We start from the raw sequence: 16,041 nt of genomic DNA, 5'->3' as shown, positions 1-16,041 counted from the left end.
GGCATTGATCCCAAAAAATCCCCATTGTATTTGTGTCTGTGTAACTGGGCACTTGAGCCCTGGTTAAGCATTCACCTGAATGCTTGTGTGGGTAGAAGTGGAGAGAGGTGGCAGTGCTTCTGGACATGCTGCCTTCACTTCAGAACTTCCTGCATTTGGAGAAGACTGTATCAGGGCTCATGAGCATGCTTAGCATCCCCCTTCAGACCCCTCCTCTCCGCACAAAGGAGGTCTGAAATGCATGGGAAATGCAAAGGAGGTCCACATGGAAAGGTTGGGATCAGGACTTGCTCACCCCTGCCCTGCCTGCCCTCTTTAAGTGCACGTGTGTTCACTCCGAAAGCCTGGAGAAAGCCAATATTGATAGCACAATCCTATTCATGTGTATTCAGAAGTAACTCCCACTGTGTTAATCTGGGCTTACTCCCATTTAGGGTGCATAGGATTGCCGCTTAAAGCTTTTGGCTTCCATCCAAGAAAGTCATTTACATGCAAGTAATACTTGGAATTTATATAGACGCTCAAAAGAATTGCGTAGAAGGCACTGCTGCAGATAAATATTCAAAGATCCTGTTATGTGCCTGGGATTGAGTATTTGAGCCAGGTTCACTCTCTCCAGTAATTCAAAGTGGACTGGTGTATTTTGCCATCTCACAACAAAAAACTAATGTGAGCATGGTAAACATAATGGGTTGGATCCAACAATGCCCTTCTGCCTACAGAGGGAGGCTTCTACTAACAGAATGGCTATTTCACATAGCACACAGAAGGTTTGTATGAGAAAGATGAGGCAAATAGCACAATCCTAACCATTTCTACTCAGAAGCCAGTCTTGTTGAAAGCAATGGGGCTTGCTTCCAGGTAAATGGGGTTAGGATTGCAGCGTAAAACCAGAATTGTTATTCTTTTGGTGCAGCATCAAATTCAACCTCTTGCACAAGCTGGGGAACTGCTATAGAACCTAGCAATTTATAGCGCTGCATGTATTTGCAGAAAAGTGCTGTGTGCTATTTTCCTTCCACTCACTGTTCTTTGAATCTCAGCTCTATAGTTTGGATTCAAAGCAATGATTACCAACGTATATACAGATTTTGGAAACACACAGAGCCACCTGTTACACAGAACTGTATGCCTGGTTTTCCATTATTCACATAATTATTTATATCTTTTGAGTGTCGGTTACATGCACCCAGGAAGATGCATGGGCATCTCATCAGAGTTATGCCACAGTATAATTTTAGCGCTGAATTGGTGTTGTGATCTTTGGGCATATTCACATAGCTTTCAAGTCACATTCAGAACATTCATGAAGCATAGATCTCCCAAGACTGTACCACCACTGTAGGTGAGGCAATAGCGTTTTCCTTAATGTGGAAAAGCGGCATATCAGGGAATGAGTTGAACTAGTAACCTTTACTCTAACATGTTAAGTTTTCTGGAAGGGAATGCTCAGACATGTGATCCTACACCTGCTGTCTGTAGTGGTACAGTCCCAGAAAGTCTATACAGTGGTACCTCGGGTTACAGACGCTTCAGGTTACAGACTCCACTAACCCAGAAATAGTACCTCAGGTTAAGAACTTTGCTTCAAGATGATAACAGAAATCGCGCCACAGCGGCAGCGGGAGGCCCCATTAGCTAAAGTGGCACCTCAGGTTAAGAACAGTTTCAGCTTAAGAATGGACCTCCAGAACGAATTAAGTTCTTAACCTGAGGTACCACTGTACTGTATTTTTTTCTGAACGCATAGCTTGGATAAATCTGCACGATACACAAGTGCAAAATTCCACAGTCTAAAATGTTCTAGGTTTTCCTCTTTGACCTCTGCACTTAAGCAGATTGCCATAGGCTGGTGGACAGCATGTCTGGCTTTCTTATGTTCACCATGAGGAAAAGGTGATGCCTCCTCCCCCTCCCATGAGATTATATGCACCCCAGACTAGCAGCCTTGTATGTGTTCTATCCTGCACACCAGAGTCTGTGGTAACCCTGGTAACATGAACATGGGAAGGTAATTTAAGTCTTCAGCTGGGAGCTGTAACACAGGTTGGTTTATACACAAGTTGGAAAACCAGCACATTCAGTGTGCATAACTGCTGGCTGTGGGGGGCAAGCACTTGACTGCTTATAGGCTGCGTATATAAAGCTAACCCTTTCAGGGAGGTGAGGGGATGAAGTCACAGAGATTCACGACCAAAGAGGCAGGCCCACTCTCAAGCCACGTTCTTCAGTACATTTGCTGGTGAGTAATTACCATGGGTTTAGGAAAGCTACTCACAAGTAAATGCACCGAGTACTGAAATTATCGGAGTTTAGGGGTGGGTGGGTGGGTGGGTTGAAGAACCAATGCTTTTATTTTTATTTTTCCTCGTTGCTTGTCATAACCAAGTCACTTATACTGATTATGCTTTTCTCTTTCTACTCCTCCTTGCAGCAAACGTATGTGACAATGAACTTCAGATTTGCCAGAATGGGGGAACGTGCCACAACAACGTCCGCTGCCAGTGCCCCGCAGCCTACACTGGTGTGTTGTGTGAGAAGCGGAGTTGCGAAATGGACCCAGACGGTTGCAGTCAAAGCTCTGCGCAAGGGGCAATATCATTACCACGTGTTATACTCCTATTACCACTGATTGCTCCATTAGGATTAAGTGGGTTTCTCATATTCTAGGCAACCCAGCTTTGGAGGATCGACTTCAGACTGCTTAAAACAAAAAAAGAACATGCCACAGGAAATCTGGGGAAAAGAAATGGCAGCAGCAGCAAGCAGATGCTAATAAGTCTTTCAAAAACATAAAAGGGGGAAAACTAAAATCTCCACACATATATAGACTCTATAAAGGCCCAAACGAACTAAGCCATATCTATCCATTGTGGACAACCCAGCGAGTCAAGACTGTTATTTTCTGACTCAAGCTTAAGTCAGCAGCTGCCAATACTATTACTACTAAGTCACAGCTGCAAAAGCTTACACAGGATCGAAAAGGCTTTCGTAACCACCCCCAGACGGGAATACAAAAAAAGAAAGAAAGAAAGAAACTACAAAACCTTGCTCCTCCAATCTGGTGCACAACTGTACCTCTTCCCAGTGTGTGGACCAACCAAATAGAGGCAATTCTTTGCTGTCAGTGCATTGTGGGTATAAGGAAATCTGTTTCAAAGCTGCCATATTGGCCTGCTTCAGCCCCTGAAATTCCCTTTCCAACTGTGCTTTAGTGAACGTTGCTCTGTAACCCTTGTTGGTTGAACGATTTCTTTGTCTGATGTTAGTAAATGCACATGTGTACCAGCTCCCTCCTCAATAAATCTAAAGCCAGTCATACCCTTGTATATTTTAGAAGCACTGCATCAAGTTCATGCAGTGCTGACCTACTGTACAAGAGTGGCTATAGGACAAAAAAAAAAGAGTGTATTTATCCTTTTGTATTCAAATGAAGTTATTTTTCTTGACTAACGTAAGACGTAGATTTTTTGTATTATTGCCAATTTGTGTTAACAGACAATTTATTAATGTACTTTAATCCTAATCAGATTAAGGGGGGGAAAGTTATTTTTTATTTTCATCCTATTTTTTTCTTTCTTTTTTTTCTTCCTTTCGCTTTTCATTTAATTGTGCAGAGATTTCTCTGTATGGGCAACGTGCTGGCATCAAAGAATATCAGTTTACATATTATAGCAAGTGTAATAAGATTCCACCAAAGGACATTCTAAATGTTTTCTGTTGCTTTAACACTGGAAGATTTAAGAGAATAAAGATTCCTGCGTAAACAATTTCAGGGATTAGTATTGCAATTTCTTAACTGCATTTTACCAGTTTGATGGAATAGAAATTCAAATGCAGAATTGTGCAAACACAATGAGATGGATGCGAAAGAAAACCTCCCCAAATGATTCAGAGACAGCAATTATGAGTGGCAAGGCCACGGTAGGTAATGTTTCAGCTGGCAGACAAGCTCAATTCATTTCCTTCAAATCAACTCAGTTTAGCTACAATCATATACCAACTGACTTGGGAGGAAGCCCCATTGGCCTCAATGGGACTTACTTCTGAGTAGGATGCCTAGGATTACAAGTGTCAAAATACTAATTATAATTTCTGCTAACTAATTTATTCACAGTAATATGTATAACACATAACATACATGTATCAAAATAGCTTTATAAAGCTGAAATGAAATCAATGTTCACAATTCATATTCCAATGTTGATTTTTTTTAAGTCAAGCTCCAATACATGAAACTTACAAGTCAAAATATGACATGAAAATTCAGCATTCAAATATTTGGACTGGTTAAATGAATGAAGGTAATATAAAGTACTTAAGTATAAGTAATCTATGCAAAACTGCCAAATACTGATTGCTACTATGTCAGATACAGTCAACTTATCTAATTAATTAACTGTATAGAATGCCTTCAACAAAGAGGTTCCCAGGATAACTGACAAAAGATAAAAGAACAAAAAGCTATCATAAACAATCAAAATGGTACTAGACTAGCAGCTACTAGCAGCATTTTTAACAGTTTGAAAAAGCAAGTTTCATCACTGCAAAGATGAAGGCACTAGGCAAATCCCCTGGGAAGGAATCTCCAAAGGCAGGGTGCCACAACCAAGAAGGCCATATTTCTAGTTCCCACTTATGAAGACCGAGGCACTCACAGGAGAACCTTTGTAGATACCTTCAGTGCACATACTGGTTGATACGGAATGAAGTGCTTGTTTCTGTTTATTGCCATGTGTTAGAAACTATCAAACACTGATTGGTATTGCATGCCATGTCTCTAGTAGAAGAAGAAGAGGAGGTACGGTTAAACACTGATGAATACATGTCAGCAACTGACTAGGGCTGAATGCCACTTGTCAGATATCAGATATATTGACTATTGTTGCAAAACCTATGAGTGCCAGTGCTGAATTTTCAAGTATATGTCAAATATGTGCACATCGATATAATATCCGTGATCAAAAATTCTGAAAGCATTATTACTGGGGTGGGGTGGGGGCATTTTGCTATACACTTAAGCTAAAATAGGTCTGTGGTTAACAGATGTGTGCTATGATTGCCAGCACTGTGGAGCAACAAATGTCTTGCAACCCCCCTGCCCCATAAGCATTCTGAGTACTTTGCTAGGTGATCTGTTTGCCCCCAATGTTAGACTCTGAATAGGTGCTACCAGGAGAATGATTTGCATCTGTTTTATAGAGATAGTTAACTCAACGGATGCATATAAGTGAGATGCAAGATCTCAACTTACCTGATACACTGCTTCATGCCTCAACATAACAGGAGAAGCCTGCACAGCACAAGGCTATGGTAGTATGATTTACACTACAATAACCCTTCTGTGATCTACTTTCTCTGTGCAGTAAGCAATGGATCAGATGGACTCACATTTTTGCCATGTTTTGGGGAAAACAGCAGAACTGGGCTTGTGACACATCATTAGAATAAAATAGACTGAATATCGAAATATTGGGAGTGTTTGGACATACGTAGCTGAATAAAAGCCTTAATTGTCTGTATTTGATTGGAATGTGTTCAGAAGTCTGAAAAGCTTTCACAAATAGGCACTAGATAGAAATCATGCTATAACAGCATGCTAGAAAGAAAAGTGGAATTCCTTGGTTTTTACAATAGCACTTGCTAAGTTTGCATGTAATGATGCTCCCCCAAATATTATCAATCCACTGCTGTTTAGAAGGCTGTCTGGCAGGCTTCCAGGTACATGCTAAACATTGCTTTCCTGTTGCATCAGGTATCCAGAGTTGCAGGTTCAAAACAATGAAGCAGCATAGCTTTATGAATTACCTATGGTCTAGCATAGAGAAAATTTTGGTAGTAATGAATCGCATTCCCCAAACTCATGCACAGCTGGACATGCCCACCAAAATGGAAGTATAAACAGATTTGAACACAGCTCTCCCAAGAATACTAACTATGGTTTGAACGCCTTTGTGGTGGTAACGAACCACGTACTGAGAACTTTACAGGACATCTTTGCCCCACAGTCATCTTTTCCAATACTTAAGCCTAAAATTCATCTTCTTAACTCAAATTTATTCTGCTGCAAAACATCTGGAGAAGGTTGACAGTAATGAAGTAGCTGTAGATTCCAACGGCCCATCATCTGAATATTCATATGCATCCCAAACCTTAGTCTGCCTAAGGAAATGTATGGACAACCCCCACCCTATGCATAAAAGAGCACAGCTGCATGATTTAAGTTTTAATAAAGCCAGATTTAGTATTTAAAAATAAGTGTCAAAATATACAGTAGCACGTAGTGGGGAAAGTGCTGCTCTAGCAAATAAAAGTTTGTTTAAAAGTATTGCCCAAGGTATAATAAATTCTTGTTTCTGCCTTTTATTAGCCCAATTACCGCATGTGACAGCAAGAGATGGAGCAAGGAGTGGAAGCAAAAAATACTAAACACAGCAGTGTTTCAAAGACAAGGAAGAATCAAAAAGTGGCAACACAGGGCGAATTTGCTTAGGAGCAGATATTCTATCACACATAATGCAAATATTTTACCAATATAATAGCCTCGAATGGAAAACAATTAATCAGCACAGACAGAAAGCCCAAGAGAATCCAGCTATTTTGTTCCCTTCAGGCTCTGTATTCTCTGAATCTGGCAGTCTATAGTCTTTGAATCATCTTTGATAGACTTGCCTGCACCTCAAGGGTTTGGCTGGCAAATACTCCCCAGGAACACCCACCAGGGGAGAAGTCTGTCTTATCAGTTTTGTTTCTCAGAAAGCCAATATAGAGAATGACAGTAGCAGTAAACTGGTGATATTTGTGGAGTCCTCCACAGCAGCACAGCTGATGGAATGTTTGTTATTTGCACCATCAGGCTTTTTGGGTGTACTGGAATAAGATAAGGCAAAGATAAATTAAAGCTTTGGCTGACTGCCAGCAACGACCTACATGAAATTGTAGATTTACACCAGAAGCGCACTCATGATAATAAACAGAAAATTATATTGCAGCCTCACAGAGGAGTGTAAATGCAAATACAGCTGACTGACACATGGCACCAAGGATTACTTATAATTAAAGTGGATTTCTAATATTAAAATGTGGAATTTAAGCTGCCTGGAAATTTATTAGAACAGAGCAAAAAAAAAACCAGGCTGTGTAATTATCAGAAAAGAAAATGCTCAGGAGGTAGATTGTGCATGTTTGATTATAGAGGAATTTGCAAGCCAATGGCAAACTACTATGAATTTCATACTTCGGCCATTTGACTAACTCAGCGTACCCTAAGGGAAATCTCAACTTGTGTTTCTCTAACAAGAGCCTCCCACAGTTAATGGCAAACTGCCTTTGAACTGAAGGAGAATTTCAAAAGCAGTTTGTGGGGTGGCATGAAGATTTGTCTTTCAAAGAAAAAGCCAAAAAAAAAAAAAAACCCCAACCCACTAGGCACACCCAATCCCGTGGACACACCTCTAGTAGCTCTTTGAACACTGACCAGGATGTTCTGTTTGTGCATTGAATGATCGTAGGAGTGTGTGTTAATTTCAGGAGTAAGGAGCAAATAGGCCAGATTCATGGAAACAACACGCACTGACAACATTAAAAAACCCAAAAGAACTTCTATCTATTCATAGCTCCGTAGGATGTCCCTATACCAAGGGCGGTCCACCACACAGCATTTTATGGCATGGAGGGAGGGGCTATGTGAGGTATTGTTGCGATCTAACACTTATCAGCCAAAACCTGGCATAGAATTTAGAATACCGGTACAAAATAGCTTCTAATTCCATCCAAGTTAACCATATCTTGCACTGTACCCATTGTTTTCATTCATCTCTGAAAAGTTATACAACCCATTTGGTCAGGCATATACTAAGGTTGATAGATACGGTGAATTTCTTCATTAAAAGGGAAAATAAATCCTTTGGCATCAGTAGTCTCTACAGTGCCTTTGTAGTGAAGTGTCAAGAGTGAAACAGAAACACAGAATGGATGTGAGTTTTAGACAAATTAGTTATTCAGTTTCCTTTTAAAACAGGGCCTACTTTGAAAATGCAGGATTGAAGGTCGGGGGCTGACAGTAGGACCAAGACCTGGACTTGATATGTTTTTCCTCCCCAATCAAACCATCCCCAAGAAGGTTACATGTTGTTGGAAGGTTTCAAAGTACATTAGAAGGCCCACTGACCTGGTGAGAAACACTGCAGTTTGAGAAATGAAGCAGTTGAATGGCTATTTATTTATTTTACTCAGAACATTTTAAAACTGCTCTTGAGCTACAAAGGATCCAAGAGGAGTTGCTTTCCATAAGATCAAGACAGCATCTCTCCCCACAGGATGCCAATCTAAAACACATGACACTTGTCACGCAGGCAAGTTTTACCTCTGGCACTAAGAGAGCCAGTGTGGTGTAGTGGTTAAGAGTGGTAGACTCGTAATCTGGTGAACTGAGTTTGATTCCCCGCTCCTCCACATGCAGCTGCTGGGTGACCTTGGGCTAGTCACACTTCTTTGAAGTGTCTCAGCCCCACTCACCTCACAGAGTGTTTGTTGTGGGGGAGGAAGGGAAAGGAGAATGTTAGCCACTTTGAGACTCCTTACAGTAGTTATAAAGTGGGATATCAAATCCAAATTCTTCTTCTCTTCTTCTAAGACCTAGCCTTGGCTAGCAGCAGGATCTGCCACTCAAATGTTTTTTTTCAGAGTGATGGAGGCAAATGTATCAATGCTGTTTGGCCGTAAGAAACCTATGGCACACAGTATTATCCAGGCTTGCCAGCACAAGAGCAACAATTGCAGTGGTGAAACTAAGGAGTTTTTAGAAAGCAGTTTGGCAGAGATATATGGCCCTGGGCACCGGACAATGGTATAACTATGCCATTACACTTAACAGGACAGGATTGGGCTGCTCAATGTATAAATACTGCATTGCACAATGGAATCTCCTAGGTGAGACATCTTAGTGTTTAAATATTGCTCTTTCATTATCCGTTTTCATTCTTGCTTACTTTAATTCCAGTTTCATTTCACAATATTCTAGATAGAGATTTAAATAAGCAAAGGCTCTGGTATTCCTACATTTTTCTGACATGAAATGAATAGGTTAGTTTATAATTAATGCTTTAATTCCTGCCTTGCTCTACTCTCATATTGAGGCTGGGAGGGGGGTAGAAATCTGGATGGCAAATTAAAGAGTGGCAACATTTAAGATTAAGTGATAATTTTATTAACTTCCAATAATTGCTACTGAAATAGGCCATTATTCCATGATATGTAATTATGGTAATATTCAGACCTGCTGAGGAAAATTAGGGAGATCTCAAGAGTAAAAATAATGTCCATTTTGTTCCCCTTGTCATAAAATTTTTCTCAGATGTAGTTTTTACTGTTCTTTCATTAGGGAACTAAAAATTCTGGTGGAAGGATGATTTATGAAAATTAAATGTGCAAATTCCATTTTTATCTGCATAATCCCTAAGACTCCCACATATGGCAGAGTAACACTTTAAAAGTAGTGTTCACTTCACAGGGCTATTTGGTTTTTGGAAGGACTAGGGGACAGATTCCACTTACATTTGGGCCTATGGTCCAAAGTCTTTGGATGCTTCCATGACCACTTAAATTGTCGGCAAATTTACTATGGAAAAGTAGTGTGTGGTATTGTTTTAACTTTAAGAAATCTGGTGCATTTTTTAAAAATTGGACTGTCCATTCAGACCTTCTCTTGGAAAAGATAACCTGCATTGTGGCAGAGGATTTGCGAAGGCCTCTGAGCACCAGCTCCACCTAGATTGGGCTTTTCAGCTTATGGAAACACATATACAATACCAGTTTTCATGCTTGTTTTCTCTTTTGGATTAGGACATTTGTTTTGGGGACAGCCAAATATCTAGTGTACCAATTTACATGAGTGGAATCACATGGATTTCCACCACCTGTTGAACACAGTTTTTCTTTTTGGTAATGCATCTTGGCACAGCTGCATCTGACCCTTGGCAGGGTTTTTGTACAGCAATCATAGTCAGCCATAAGTGTCATCAAACCAGCCATCTTCAAATTATTATGTAAAATATTATCCATCTAATTTACAAGTAGGTGTAACCAGGCATATTAACTCGTTAATGATTCTAAGGCTGCAAGCCTCCAACTGTTTTTGTTGGAGCAATTTTGTTGAGTAATTGAACATGCTTACTCCAGAGTAAATTGTTGGAGGCTACAGGCAAACACACACAGAAATCCGCTTTACCTACAGCAACAAACAAACTGTGAAAGTCAAATAAAGGAGATCCTAAATTATCCCAACGGAGGAATGATTCTCATAAAAGTGATTTTTAGCTGCCGTTTAGAATGCAAAGTTAATTAATGCAAGGCGTTGGGATATATCTGGAGGACAATAATGCTTTAATAGAAACATTAATGTGCATCTTTTAGAAATAAATTGAGGACATATTGAAATATAGGAAGGACGGAAACAGTAAACAAAAAAATAAGGAAAATGTCAAAGTAGCACATGACCTCATTGGTTGTATTCATGCATTCTAAGCTTCTATTGTCATTACATCTCTTAATCCATGGATGATTCAAGAGTATAAATGGAGTTTCCATATTATACTCCTGGAGCTTACCAGGTGCCATTTTGACACGACACAGTGCAGCACTACATGGTTGGCCCTAAACATTTCTATACCCCAGAAAGGAATGCAAACTTCACCACTCATTCTCACTGTCTTCTCTTACCCAGAAGATTAATTACAAGTTATAAGACAGATAAATAAATGCAAGATACATAAGTTTTTTCTCATTTGTTTGTTATACTGAGGAAGGTGCAAGGCTCATTGTTAAACCTGGAGAAAGTGGTGAAGGGTTTGAGAAAAGAGGGTGAGCTTAAGCAGACCATTAATATATTTTAGCTCTCTCAATAGCATTTTCCAACCCAAATTCCCCTAACTCAGGAATAGGAGAAGAGATTAAAAACAACAACAACCACTTGGATAGAAGAAATGGAAGGAGATTTTCAGAGGAGAACAGCAAGCATGGGAAGAATTACCGTATTTTTTGCACCATAACACTCACTTTTTTCTTCCTAAAAAGTAAGGGGAAATGTCTGTGCGTGTTATAGAGGGAATGCCTACGGGTGGCATGCCTACGGATTTTCCTCCTCTAAAAACTACGTGCGTGTTATGGTCGGGTGCGTGTTATAGAGCGAAAAATACGGTATGTGTCTGACTTTTTGGTTTTTCCTTTACAAATACCTCCTACGTTTGCATTACCTTGGCAAACTCAGTACCTTGTACAGCAGTCCCACAAAATTTACATGCATTTAACCTGTGCACATTCAGTTTTGTGTGTGTTGCAAGAACAAAAATCAAATAAATAACAATAAAAAGGGGGCAGGCATCCAGGAAAAATGACTTCGGCAATCCTGCCCACCATTGCATTGAATGTGTTTTAACTGTACACGATTTTGGCTTTAGGTGCAATCCACAGAATGTAACCCCTGCGTAAATTGAGGGCTTACTCTAGTTCAACCTCCTCCCCGATACTGTTTCTGCTTGCTCGGGTTTTACACAAAATGCCTTTTACACCCCTTCCTTTCTTGCCCACTGCGTAAGAACTACATTGCTAGCCTCTCTTTCCCCCGTCCAGTCAGCTGACTGTTCCATACCTCCCATAGGTCAAGCAGTGAGAGAAATCCCATGTGTATGATACAAATGAGCCACCATTGAACAGAAATGTTAGGGACCTGGTGATCAAGGGAACCCATGGAGAGGTGAGGCCTCATTGTACCATAGGTGTTATCCTCAGTGCCAACCATAGAAAGGTGTGGTTACACATTACCTCAGATCCTTGTTCTCCTCCATCTTCAGGACTTCAGGAAACGATGATTCATCACTGGAAAGCTGCAAGGCCCATTGGCTCATATGTACCTTCTTCCATTCACCAGCAAGCACAGTTCTAGTCTGCTCTCTGTGTGAGAATTTTTCCACATATGAATCCAGTCAGGGTAATATCTCTCTTAGTGCTCATTGCATACAATGCAGTGGCTGTTCTTGTCCCACCACTGTGTCATCATAGGCTCATGTGTATACTTAATTAAAACAGTGGTGCCAGCTGCTCAGCTAACCACCATCAGCTTCTATGTGTCATTGATTGGTTCAAACCTGCTTATTTTTATTATGTCTCTTCCCTTATAGCTAGCTCATGAAGGAGACAATGCCTCTGTTCACTTGCTTCCGAATGTTCTTGCAGCAGGAAAGCTCAGCTTCCAGAGATGAAACAGAAATGCTGAGTTCTTTCAGGTGCTGTAAGAGTCTTTGTTGTTTTGCTGCAAATGACTAAACACAGCTGTCCATCTGCAAAACCAGTAAACTCAACTGAGCTCACATGCATGCAATTAATATTTGAAAGGTGGTTTCCTATCTTCATATTATTCTGAAGCAGAAGCAATTTAGAATTTACCTATTTCTGAGTGAATGCAACAGAGCTAAAAAAGAAAGCAAGCAGTAGTATATCTGCCTTATTTTTCAAAGAAACTGGACAGCTGCAAAGCATTTGACACCTTGCCCCCCCTTTCGTTAAATTTATTAATGCCCACATAATGTGTGCTGCATTAAGCCTCTAAATTAATGTGTAAAATCTCTTGCACCTTGAGAATAAATTCATTTGCAGAGGCCTGGGATTCTGACATTATTGGGGTTTGATACATGGATATTTCTGCTTCCTAGAAACTCGGTTTTGAAGGACTCTCCATTTTGAATGCCCTCATAAATATATATTGAATTTAATCTTCTCAGATGTAAAACCCATTTTCCAGTTGTTTAGGTGGTTTGGGGGCTGGTTAGGAGAAACAGAATCTGGAAGTATTTTTGTTGTATGGAGCTAATTAGTTCATAAATCAACATGTCTAAGTACGGTGGAGATTACCCTCAAGCCAGCACAGAGTGAATTGCCGCACACATAACTGCACTTTTAAAGACCTTTTACCTATCTCTAATGTCCCCATCTTCTCAGACTATTAACTTTTCTGTAGCAATTTAGCTAAGTACTTAGTGGTAACTCAGCAGGTTTTTATGCCACTTCCTGTCTGGGGGACTTTTTTAGGGGGGGGATACCTTCCCTCTCCTTTCTGTTTACCTCATTCAGGCTGTACATTAATGCTCCACACACCTCAAAAGTAATTTTTGAAGTTCATAACCAGGCACACCGCATTCAGTGTGGAACTGAATGTACACAACACTTGATGAATTGTTGTGATTACTTGTAATATACCTCTGAAGGGTGACCAGAATGAGGTAACAACTGGGATCTCATACTGTTCCCAGCTGTGAGGGAATGTTAGCACCTGTGGTGTTTCTCGCCCCTGCCTGCCTGACCTGCTGCACCTGGCAATGTTCCTGCATGTTCACACTTATTAAAAACACAGAAACCCTATTCTCCTCCTTTGCATTTGGCTAGCTGCTTCAAAGTAACTTTAGAGAGCCCTCAGAGGTTTCTTATCAGCCCTTTCCCCCCAAACATAGACACAAGGGCCTCCATGATTTTCCTCAGCCACATTCTCCCATGTAAACTAAGAGGGGGGCAGTCTTGGGGTTCTTCAAGCCCTCTGATATTTCCTCCCTCACACAAGTACTCTAGCTGCCAATTTCCTCTGAGGTGTATGAAGCATAGTTGTCAACTTTCAGATTTGAAAATAAGGGATCAGCAACCTCGAAAATAGGGGATCAGCAGCCTCACCTGTCCCAGGGACAGTCTACGGGATATCTAACAATCTGGGATAGCAGCGGGAAGCAGCGCTGGAATAAGGGAATTTCCCGCCAAAAAAGGGAATGTTGACAGCTATGGCGTGAAGGAAAGAACTTTGCAAAAGCCCTTGGTGGAATTGACTTCACATGGGAGAAGTTTAGAGGACATTGGCCTGGGTGTGACTTGGGCAGGAGGCAACACAGTTTGTTTGTGGCCCTTCAGCCCTTGCTTAATGTTGTCATTTTAAATTAGCTGCCCACATAGTCTTGGCAGTTTTACAATGCTATACAAAGTGAGTTTGCAAGTACAGGCTGGGCGGTAAAGTATGTGTGCCCAAGTGAGGACCTCTGTGGGCAGATGTGTGCCCACTGGTGCCATGCTGGTGATCCCCTGCTTCAGAGGCAACTTGCAAGAGTTTTTTGCACCCTGCAGAACTCCTGAAAGGGAAAGTGGCAACCCTACATGCCTACAAAAATACACCTCTCAGGCGCTGTTATGCAGCATATTTCTTTAAGCATGTTTTCAGAAACAGGTCTTGTACATATGCATGGCTATGGAACTGGAGGGTAGAGAGCTTCTGCTAGTCATTTTAAGCAATACTGAGCTAGGTTAGTCAAGAATCTGACACTTTATAAGGAAACTTCTTGCAGTAGGAAGGTAGAGGCAGCCCAAGAAGTTTTGATGGCCAAGGCGGAATAGTCCAACTTGCAACTTCCCCATGGTGGTAAAAGTATCATTACAATAACAAAATAATTCTCAATTTGCTGTTCTTTAGTGGTTATACCGTTCACCAACCACCTAAAAGCCACTTCATACCACTTAATAGTAGGACCAGGCCAGGTAACTGGTTCAATCCTCTCTTGTTGCCTCAGCCCTATTTCAAGTCACCAGTTCCAGGTGACAACTCAGCAACTGTAACTGCAGCCCATTTGAATGGGCTTCGAGTCAGAAGGGGGGGGGGACAGTTCCATGTGGGGAAGTGACAAAACTAACCCCAGAAGGCTTGCCTTCCCAGTGCCATTTCTTCCTCCTGCATTTCTACTTTTGTTGTGCATTATTGCAGAATAGAAATTATCTTCTTTCAAACGTTCCCACAGCTGCAGCACTGCTGGTGACAAATGTCTTAATTTCAAAAGCAAGGGCAGCATAGTGGATACCGTTTCAATCCAGAAGGAGAATGAAGTTCTCCAAATCAAGCTGTTTGCACCTGCAGTTTGCTTGTTTGTTTGCCTGCCGCCGCCGCAGTTGCCGCCGTCCGCTGCATCACCACAACCGTCTTAATCTACATAAGCATTTTGTACTGAGCTATCTTAACTGACATGATTTTTTTTCTGATAAAAAGCACTGCCCTCCACCCCACCCACCCTCAGAACAATTATTTATGACACTATTGTGAGATAACTAGGCAGCCAACAGGGAAATACACTTGCTTTCTAACAAATACCAAATGTATTGTTAACTGTGCTGTTTCTCTCCATTCTGGGTTTGAAGTGAGCGTGAGAGCAGGCCGGTAGACTGAACACTGGGTTGGGAAATAAGAGGGCTGGTTTCTAAGTCCATTGGTAGCAGATTCAATGAAATCTTTCTATTTCTTAGCCTTCAGCTGCAATCCTACATAAGCCTACTTCTGGCACAATTACATCTTACTAAACATGCCTAAGATTGGCCTGCATATTCCACACAGCAACAAATTGCTTTAGGAGTCAGCTAGGCACAGATGAACTGAGCTAGGCTCAGTGGTCTAAGCCACTGAGCCTCTTGGGCTTGCCAATCAGAAGGTCAGCAGTTCAAATCCCTGCTATGGGGTGAGCTCCTGTCGCTCGGTCCCAGCTCCTGCCAACCTAGCAGTTCAAAAGCACATCAAAAAAGTGCAAGTAGATAAATAGGTACCACTGTGGCGGGAAGATAAACAGTGTTTCCATGCGCTGCTCTGCTTTCGGTGTTCCTTTATGCCAGAAGCGGCTTAGTCATCCTGGCCACGTGACCCGAAAAAACTGTCTGCGGACAAACGCTGACTCCCTCAGCCTATAAAGCGAGATGAGCACCGCAACCCAAGTCATCCGTGACTGGACCTAACTGTCAGGGGTCCTTTACCTTTCTCAGCACAGGTGAAGCCCCAGTTTAAGAGTTACCTGAGCCACTATTTGAGGCAAGCCAGTTTTATCTCAGTCTATCATATGCAGGTAGTAGTAACACAAACCTTCCTTGAAGGGCCATTGTGATAATGCATGGAATAAATTATTAACAATGGGTTGGCTCTGGTGAAAGAGGATAAACAGGTGGTTTTCCTGTCCCATCCTCTTCCCCATAGGTCAG

General features: G+C 41.3%; 1 protein-coding gene across 9 annotated transcripts in view; it reads left to right on the top strand.

Moving 5' to 3' along the window:
• The window catches only part of NTNG1 (netrin G1), a 207,936-nt gene extending 204,166 nt beyond the window's left edge, over positions 1-3,770 (top strand). For all 9 annotated transcript variants that reach the window (XM_053391581.1, XM_053391572.1, XM_053391575.1 and 6 more), the window contains one exon: positions 2,435-3,770. In XM_053391581.1, the coding sequence (XP_053247556.1) occupies positions 2,435-2,670 (236 nt within the window). In that variant the 3' untranslated portion in view covers positions 2,671-3,770. The remainder of the gene's footprint in view (positions 1-2,434) is intronic.
• The last annotated feature ends 12,271 nt before the right edge of the window (positions 3,771-16,041 follow it).

This window comes from Podarcis raffonei, chromosome 6, assembly GCF_027172205.1.
Source record: "Podarcis raffonei isolate rPodRaf1 chromosome 6, rPodRaf1.pri, whole genome shotgun sequence".
NCBI lineage: Eukaryota > Metazoa > Chordata > Lepidosauria > Squamata > Lacertidae > Podarcis > Podarcis raffonei.
Note: the sequence above shows the minus strand (reverse complement) of the source record. Positions and strands in the feature narration are given on the sequence as shown.